Source organism: Neltuma alba, unplaced genomic scaffold (genome assembly GCF_004799145.2).
Source record: "Neltuma alba isolate B1F8T4 unplaced genomic scaffold, ASM479914v2 tig00002798_pilon, whole genome shotgun sequence".
Lineage (NCBI taxonomy): Eukaryota > Viridiplantae > Streptophyta > Magnoliopsida > Fabales > Fabaceae > Neltuma > Neltuma alba.
In genome coordinates, this window is record NW_021633015.1 from 57,987 (window position 1) to 66,917 (window position 8,931).

An 8,931-nucleotide genomic window follows, 5' to 3' on the forward strand; every position below is an offset into this window, starting at 1 on the left:
AGTGATGGAGGACATGAAGGCAGAGTTGGGGCCAGGGAAGAGGCACATTTTCGATGTTGATTTCATGGTGAGGTTGCATAATTCCAAATGCAAATACCAATGACAGCAATTGAATTGGAAATGACTTGTTCTCTGTTAATGGATTAACAATTTCATGTCATGCAGAACATGATGGCACATGATCCAACCTGGAAAGCCCAAAAATATAAGAAGCTCTTTCTTCCTGAGTTCGTTGGCTACAACTTAGCTGAATGTGATTTCATAATTGGTCCTGCTCTTGTTGGCCAACACTGGTTTTGCGTTGCCATTCAGCCTAGCACATTGGATTTCCACGTAATAGACTCCATGAGGAACCATTTCGGAACCAAGGACAGAAAGCAGAAGAAGAAGGTTGTCATCAAAGACCCAGTGGAAATGGCTGTGGATGATTGTGTAAGAAAAAACTCATTATCTTTACCCTAGTTTTTGAACTTGGAAAATCATTAAACTTTCTATGTTGGTCCTGAATGTTGTTGCAGAGGAAGAGGCTCAATATTATACTGGACTTGGTCAAGCCAGGATTGGTTGGGAAAAAGCCAATGTCTCCCATGATATTTGCAGCAGTTCCCCAGCAGAATAACCTGTCAGTTTTGTCAAATTCGATTTCTGTGGGGTAAATGCACATGTCAGATGTGTTAACTAACTGTGCTGATATTGTTGCGTCCACAGGAGGGATTGTGGGGTGCACTGCATGATGTGGCTGAGAAGATGGGAACCTGGTGTGACCCTTACCTACACAGAGGAAGAAGTTGCTGGCTTTCGTCGTGACCTGACATGGTGGTTGGTCAATCATGAACAGAATGAAAAACGTGACGAGGCATTGGCCCTTATTCGACGACCACAACCAACCAAGAGCACAAAGTCCAAGAAAAGGCGTCGGTCTTAGGTGTCTCGATGTTAGGGTCATAATTCACTTGTCCTCTGTTAGATTGCTGTATGTAATGTGCATTGTAGGCTGACCAAAAATTTACTGTGTATTGTTATGGTTAACAAAGATTGGTGTCCATAAATGTATGATAGTTGAGAACCATGATGCCAATTTATTCCCCAGTGACATGAATGAATCTGGTTTTAACCACACAAAAACAGATGCTGACAACAACCCCATTGGACATGTGCTATTGGTTTTCATTTTTTGTTCAGGTCACTAAATTTTACTTCAATATATCCTGTTGGTATCCAACAGAAAATGACCAGAACAAAAAAATGATACGAAGTGAAGCGAATATGACAGCGATAATGACAAGGATCACCTGGTCTGATTTTACAACATCAGTTCAGCACGGCTGTCAGCTTATGCTGATAGCATCACTGCCAATGACCAGAACAAATTTAAAAATGACACGAAGTGAAGCGAATATGACAGCGATAATGACAAGGATCACCTGGTCTGATTTTACAACATCAGTTCAGCACGGCTGTCAGCTTATGCTGATAGCATCACTGCCAATGACCAGAACAAATTTAAAAATGACACGAAGTGAAGCGAATATGACAGCGATAATGACAAGGATCACCTGGTCTGATTTTACAACATCAGTTCAGCACGGCTGTCAGCTTATGCTGATAGCATCACTGCCAATGACCAGAACAAATTTAAAAATGACACGAAGTGAAGCGAATATGACAGCGATAATGACAAGGATCACCTGGTCTGATTTTACAACATCAGTTCAGCACGGCTGTCAGCTTATGCTGATAGCATCACTGCCAATGACCAGAACAAATTTAAAAATGACACGAAGTGAAGCGAATATGACAGCGATAATGACAAGGATCACCTGGTCTGATTTTACAACATCAGTTCAGCACGGCTGTCAGCTTATGCTGATAGCATCACTGCCAATGACCAGAACAAATTTAAAAATGACACGAAGTGAAGCGAATATGACAGCGATAATGACAAGGATCACCTGGTCTGATTTTACAACATCAGTTCAGCACGGCTGTCAGCTTATGCTGATAGCATCACTGCCAATGACCAGAACAAATTTAAAAATGACAACAAGTAATGCGCCATTAACAAAAGCTAACATCCCCATAACAGTAACTTCCTTTCATGTATTCAACAAGTGGACATTAAGATACTAGCCACACTTAATGCTCCGTTATCACTGAAATAACTATCAGCTTACTTACAAAAAAATGTCTCCACCTAGCTCCTAACTACAACCCCAGTCCCAAAAAAGTTGACAAGGGCGGAGCATACAACTATGTACACCAAAAATGACCCATCCCCACTGTACTCGAAACTTCATGATGGGTTAGGATTTCTGCAATTCCTCCTTGTGTGTCCAGGCTGGTGGCATCTTCCACAGTGGTATATCCGTTTGTTCTGGAACTGTGATTCATCCCTGTTTACTTTTGGCCTTCCTGGTGGTCGGGATGTCATGGGAGGTAGCAAGAAAACTTGCTCACTGACATTTTCTATTCTATAGTAGTCATTTGGGTGAGGCATGTCTGTTGTTACCACAGGAATCATACTGCGAGCATAGATCTTTTCTTGTGATGACTTTTTATAGCAATTATCAATATAATCATAAACATTGCCGTGCACAATCTTGATGGCAGCACAAGCATGGGAACAAGGGATCCCCGTCATTTGCCAAGATCTGCAACTGCATTGGTGTAGTCCAAGATCAACCCGATGGTCTCCACGTGATGTTGTCACCTTCACTCTTCCCCCACCATAATTTTCAGCATACATATGGTCAGACCCAGCCACCATATCCAGCACCTTACTCTCTATATTTGGACCAACGCAATTCTTCCATTTGGTCATACCCACATAGGAGGCATGCAGCTTTCTTGCAACTTTATCTCGGTGCTCATAGATCAATTGGGGTACAGTATGCTTTCTCTCATTCACCATCCATGCATTGAATGATTCTGCTATATTGGTTGTAATATTGTCCCATCTTTTATATGGGAACCTACTTTTAGCCCACCTATCTACATCCCCATGATGAATAAGCCAATCAAATAGCCTTGGAGAAAAGGATCTCATGTCATCCATTGCTGCCTCAAATTTCTCATCCGTCCTTGCGTATGCAATTTTATCCAATAAATATAGTGCATCCTCCTTTGATCGGCCATTTGTCCTTGTTTGCCCCTTATTCATTTTCATAACTTCTGAACTAAAATTCTCCTTGATGTGTCTATAACAAAAGGCATGCCTTTGACCCCCAAAGATTGATGCCACTCCTCCGATGATAGCATTGTGTCGATCTGATACAATCGTTACTTCCACAGAACCCAGGATTTTTTTTATCATATAGAAAAACCACGTCCAGTCATCTAGTGTTTCTCCCTTCACAATTGCAATTGCAAATGGCAGCAGCTCGTTATCTGCATCATAAGCTGAAGCTGACAACATTGTCCCCTTGTATGGTCCGCTTAAGTGAGTTCCATCAACATACATAATATGCCTCGCGCCACCCAGAAACCCTCAATGCATGCCCCGTAAGCAATGAAAACACGCTCAAACCGGTTCCCAATAGCAGTCCATTCAGCCACTGATTTTTCATCTGTTTCCTTTATCCTTTCGCATAGCCATGGTATGAGCATGTATGATTGTTCGGGCCTGCCATATATGTCTTCCAGTGACTTCTCTCTTGCTCTATAAGCCTGTTTATATGTTAGATCAATCCCATACTCTCGTTTCAACCTCTTCCTTATCTCAGAAGTGCGCTTGTCTGCATGATCCCTCATCTCATCAATTATTATTGATGAGTTCAAACTAGCTCTTCCACTATGCATCACGTCCAAGCTATCTTGGGCAGAATGAACATGCCGGTTTATAAATGTCGTCACTCGTAGCACATCACAACTCTTCCCCACATGATTTGCACATAGCTTCCATGGACAACCCTCAACTTTACACCTTATCGACATGAATTCCTTGCTATTCCTCATATACTTGGCCACAAACTTGTTTGCAAGTGCAAACTTGTATACAGACACCCGAAATACATCTGCACTAGGAAAACGTTGGCCCACTCCTGTTAAAAGTCCCCTCCATTCCGCATGAACCATCTCACTACCATCCGTATCTTCAGCTCCGATAGATTTATCCACATTAGGGGGCCCACTTATTTCATCATTGTCACATTCACGAGCATTTTCTTCACTGAGCCAGCCATAATCACAACACAAACTAATGGGAGACGCATCCAGTTCAGTTTGCTGTGACATGCCCATGAATCTCTCTGTTCTGCATTCATAATGACAAGACTCGTTAACACAAATGACAAGAAGAAATTCATAAATGACAACAAATAGTTAGGACAAACTCCACTTACATTTCTACATTGTCCCTTGGTTGGGGACCCACTTGTCTTTTTTCGGCGACATACACATGACCGCTGTTCCCATTGTATTGAAAGAGGTTATACATTTCAGCATTGTCATGAAGGTCAATCAATGTCTTCTCATCAAAGGCCACTGTGTACTTAATGTCATAATTTCTTCCATCGCCACCAATCCACTCAGATATCATTAGCCTCAATTCATCAAGTGTCAGCCCATCCTTAATGCTTCTTAACCTCACGCCACCTCCATTATATCTCACTTCACCTTCACCATTTGTCACAAATTTCCCCCCCACATGAAAATAACAGAACAGCTCCTTCCCACAAGATGACCCAGCTGCAAAATTCATTTATCTTCATTACCTGCACTGATAACATAACAGAAGTCGAATGATTATATGACTTAATACCATCATCATCAACTTACACGACCAACTTAGGGTTTGACACATTCATGCTTATAATTTGCAACAAAACAATCATTTCTTTCCTGTCCACACTAATGCTTCGTTTTCTCAGAATCAATCCACTCCATTATTCGAATCTCCCTCCAACATTGTCCATTTATCTGACACTAATCACTCTAACCCACTTGTGACGCCATCAAACCCCTCTCCCTCAGTGTTTTTCCTTCCCCCTGCATTCACCCTCTGATCACCGTCCTTCCCCCCACACTTTCTATATACCCACGCCGTCTCCATGCTTCGCCACCCTCTCCACCTCAAAACCATCCCCACATCGACGACATTGCCATCCAACGGGAAGAGGAAAATCAACCGGCGCATAAAGGAGAGGGACAAAAGACACAGGCGAACAATATAGTCACTGGATACTAACCTCGCTTCCGTCGTTCAGTTGTTGCTTCGCGCGTTCATGCTCCCACGTTCGTGGTCCCTCCCAACTTTTTCCTCCAGCTCCCGCCACAACTTCCACACTTCCACCGGTCACTTTTTCGGTTTGCATATGAGGGGCTGTTTTGTAATTGTGCAACATTTGCATAATCCCAAATCAGGCAACACTTCCCTATCTGGTAATACATTTGCTTAGCTTCCCATTCTGGCATTTTATTATTTCAGCCTTCTTTATCTGTCATTTTCCCAAATAAATATTATCTTATAAAAAATCAACTTTTTGAAAAAAATTTAGTTTATATTTTAAACTATTGGGAGTAATATTAAACAAGTACTATTGTAGGTGAGTATGCCCTTACCGTACCCTTCACAGATATGACTAAAAAAAATTAATTCTGTCCTTATTCATATCTGTGAATTGTGATGCTATAAAACTGACGATCATTATAGCCTTTAATTTGTTTGTCCGCATCTCACCCTGAATGCACAACAGCTGGATCCAATAGGTACCTCCCAACGTCTAGTACATAGGTTGCGTTCTCCCATGAGCTCCAGCATACATAATTTTATTCATATACTCGCATTATTTTTTCCCCAAAAAAATAGTTTAAGATAATAAATATATCAAAATATAAAGCATCAAAATATAATTTACGAGGCTGAAAATATTTGAAAACAATACTTTATGATCTGCATTTGCTTAAAAGATACCTCAAAATATTGGAGGCACCTTTAACTCATAATTCTATAAACATTATATATTATAAGGTATCATCATACGCTATCATGCTATTTCTCACTTGCATCATGGCACATCAAGTAGCTCCATATGATTTTTAATATCCTAATTTTATTTCTGGTTTAGGGTGTTGGATAATTGCAATCATCAGTAAAAAGAAAAAAATTCAAAATGCTCTATGCATTGCAGGTAAGATTAGGATGATAGCTATAGTAATAAATAAGATTAGAATGTTAGATGGATATGAAAAATGATATTTAAAGGAAAGTGCTAAACCTTACTTTACCTTTTATTTATTTATATTGTTAAACGATGAAACGCTTGAAATCTAAAATAAACAACATGCAAAACAATTTGCCTCAAAACCACTCTTTTGACAATTTGCGGAAGTCGACCCTCCTCTTCGTACCACTCAGATTGAAGTTTAACTTGTCGCTTCCCTTAATTATAATACGTGTTTATGGGTTTTTTTTTTTGTAATTGAATGAATGGTACTTTTCACGTCAGATTGTAAAGTGGAGTTAAATTCATAACCTCCCATTTATTAAAAGAAAAAAACTTACATGCCATGAGATGACAAGGTTGTGACCTAATTAAAATTTGATCATGTACTCAATATGTATGTTGGAATTTGAAATTTTGAATCACACATTTTATATATTGTCACGATAGTACTCCTTTATAGTTAGTGCATTGAAACTTTCCGTCCATAGGAACAGGGAACAGTTTTGTTTTGTTTTATTGACGTTATTTCTCCAAATTTACTCTTTTATGTTGATTCAGAGTTGGGTACAACTCAAGGCATACTTTGCAGTTTGCACTTTATTCCTCCTATCCATAAGTTCCAAAAATTATAATACTCCTCCGGTCCTTAATATAGGACTCAATTCTTGAGTTGGGTTTGGTCCTAAATATAAGACCCATTTCTCATATTTATCAATTTTCTCTAAATTACCCTTATGGATACTTTCTCAACATAATCAAGTAGAAGAGGGAGATGTGGTATTAAGAAATATGATTATGGTGTTTTAGGAAAATAAGTCACTTTTCTTATAATTAACTAACTTACCTAACTTCCTTAATTTAATGAAATTAGTTAAATGGGTCTTATATTAAGGACCGGAGGAGTATTTCTAATTACTTCCATTTAAGGGTCTGTGCGTATAATTAATTTCTTTAATTCGATCATTTAATTAGAAACTTATCTGACCCACTTGTCAATGTAATGTGGCTTGTAGTAACAAACTGATCCGAGGGAGACGATGACCTCTCTTTTTTTTTTTTTTGGCAACAACAAGCTTTTTTTAACTTGATTTTAATTTTTATTTATCGTGTAATTGACTTATTTCAGTTTGACTACGTTGACTAAGTTTTCCCCTAATTTCAATGTAAATTATAGTGTTTTTTTAAAAATGATATTGAGGTTTTGTATGAATTAATCACTATAATTAACTCCTCGGGTTGTTGCTAACCAAATCCTTCATCTACCTATCTCCTTTTTAAATCTTCCCGATGAATTAATTTAGAATGGCAACTTAGTGGGCACTTACCTAGTTAAGGTTGGAGTTAAACTTCATTGAGATATCCGTGATCATGACTTCCAAGCTTTGTCTGAGTTCTAGAATCCTTTATGGACAATTAATTTGCCTTACAATCAGCTGCTATTTATTTGGAAACTTCTAAAGAGAGCAATTCCTTCTAATGACTTAAGGGCACATCACCTTAATTGTTCAGACTCATGCTTGTTTGGATGTGACGTGGAAGAGACCATTGATCACTTGTTCTGCTCTTGCCTTTACACTCGAGCTGTGTGGTTTTGTTGTTTCTCAATCAGAATTTTTGTTCCCTCCTTTGATGAATTTAGAATTCGGGTAGTTTCCACCATTTTGAAACTTAGCAAGGATGGCATGCTTAATCTTGTAAGAGGCATAATCTGTCTGATCAATGCTATTTGGAGGAAGAGAAACATAATGCTTTGTGAAGGAAAACTAGATCCCCCGATCTCTGTCATTCAAGAAGTTCATCATCTTGCTTCATTCTTTGATTTTGCTTATGATAAGTTCCACACACCACATTCCTCTAAGCCTTTCATTCCTCAAAACACTTTGATTCTGTCTAATGAAAGACGGGACATTTTGCTTTTTAAGTACAAGCGTTTAAGACAGTACTATTATCACGGTGTTATTTGCTATATATGAAGGAACTCCCTTAAAAGAATTCCTGTGAAAAAAACAAAGGTATTACAGGTTCAGCTTTTCATTCCAAATTTTTCAGAGCTGCTCTTCTTTGGATCGAAAAATCTAATGTGGGAAAATTTGCTGACAAACCTTCCCTTCATATTCACTGTGTGAAGAAGAAGTTTATCTGCGTCCCTATCAAAAGCCATTCTACTCTCAATATTACCTAGCAAAAAAATCTTGCTCTCATTCGATTGTTTTCTCTATCCAATTTTTTGTGATGTCTAAACCTAGTTTTCTAGGTTTCAATTCTCTTAATATAGGTTTATTAAGTTATCGTAACTTGTGAGGATTCTCATTACATATAAATTTTCTCTCGTCTTTGGTTCAAAAAAATCAATATAATTCACAAACAATATTTTACCTTAAAAAATAAAAGTAAATATTATAAATTAAAGAGCATAGCCATCCTGGCCAGTGGCCCCTAGACTAGTCAAAACATACATTCCTAAAATTCAACAGCCTAAGGAAAGGAGTATTAATTTGGTTCTTACCTTAACTTCTGGCTGAATCCAACTCGATAAATAAAGAAGTTTAGCTTAATTACCAAAAGAAAACCAAAGAAAGAAAGGGGAAAAAAAAAAAGATCTGGAGGAAGGAGGCGTGGTGGCCAAATGCATTTCAGTTATATGATCTTTAGGCACTGGTAAGTTTGAATTTGAACTCTCCTAATTGATATGTATATAAAGAGATGTAAAAGACACTTCCTTCTATATCTAAATATGTTGATGGGAAAATCATACCTTTGTTTTTAT

General features: G+C 38.4%; 2 protein-coding genes across 2 annotated transcripts; both read right to left on the reverse strand.

The window, feature by feature from the left end:
* Window positions 1-2,293: 2,293 nt before the first annotated feature.
* On the reverse strand, window positions 2,294-3,415 carry LOC114737758 (uncharacterized). Its single transcript, XM_028925720.1, has one exon. It carries the CDS (start codon window positions 3,413-3,415, stop codon window positions 2,294-2,296), a length of 1,122 nt encoding a protein of 373 aa, XP_028781553.1.
* A 20-nt stretch (window positions 3,416-3,435) lies between these two features.
* Window positions 3,436-4,839, reverse strand: LOC114737765 (uncharacterized). Its single transcript, XM_028925731.1, has 2 exons — window positions 4,341-4,839; window positions 3,436-4,252 (listed from the first exon to the last, which is right to left on the reverse strand). Exons 1-2 carry the CDS (start codon window positions 4,697-4,699, stop codon window positions 3,436-3,438), a joined length of 1,176 nt encoding a protein of 391 aa, XP_028781564.1. The 5' UTR covers window positions 4,700-4,839.
* Between the last annotated feature and the right edge of the window lie 4,092 nt (window positions 4,840-8,931).

Excerpts from the sequence above, each read along its gene's own strand:
- LOC114737758 (XM_028925720.1), bottom strand. The coding sequence starts at position 3,415 with ATGTTGTCAGCTTCAGCTTATGATGCAGATAACGAGCTGCTGCCATTT.
- LOC114737765 (XM_028925731.1), bottom strand. The coding sequence starts at position 4,699 with ATGAATTTTGCAGCTGGGTCATCTTGTGGGAAGGAGCTGTTCTGTTAT. Across the intron at positions 4,253-4,340 it reads CCAAGGGACAATGTAGAAAT|AACAGAGAGATTCATGGGCA; the intron begins GTAAGTGGAGTT and ends TTATGAATGCAG.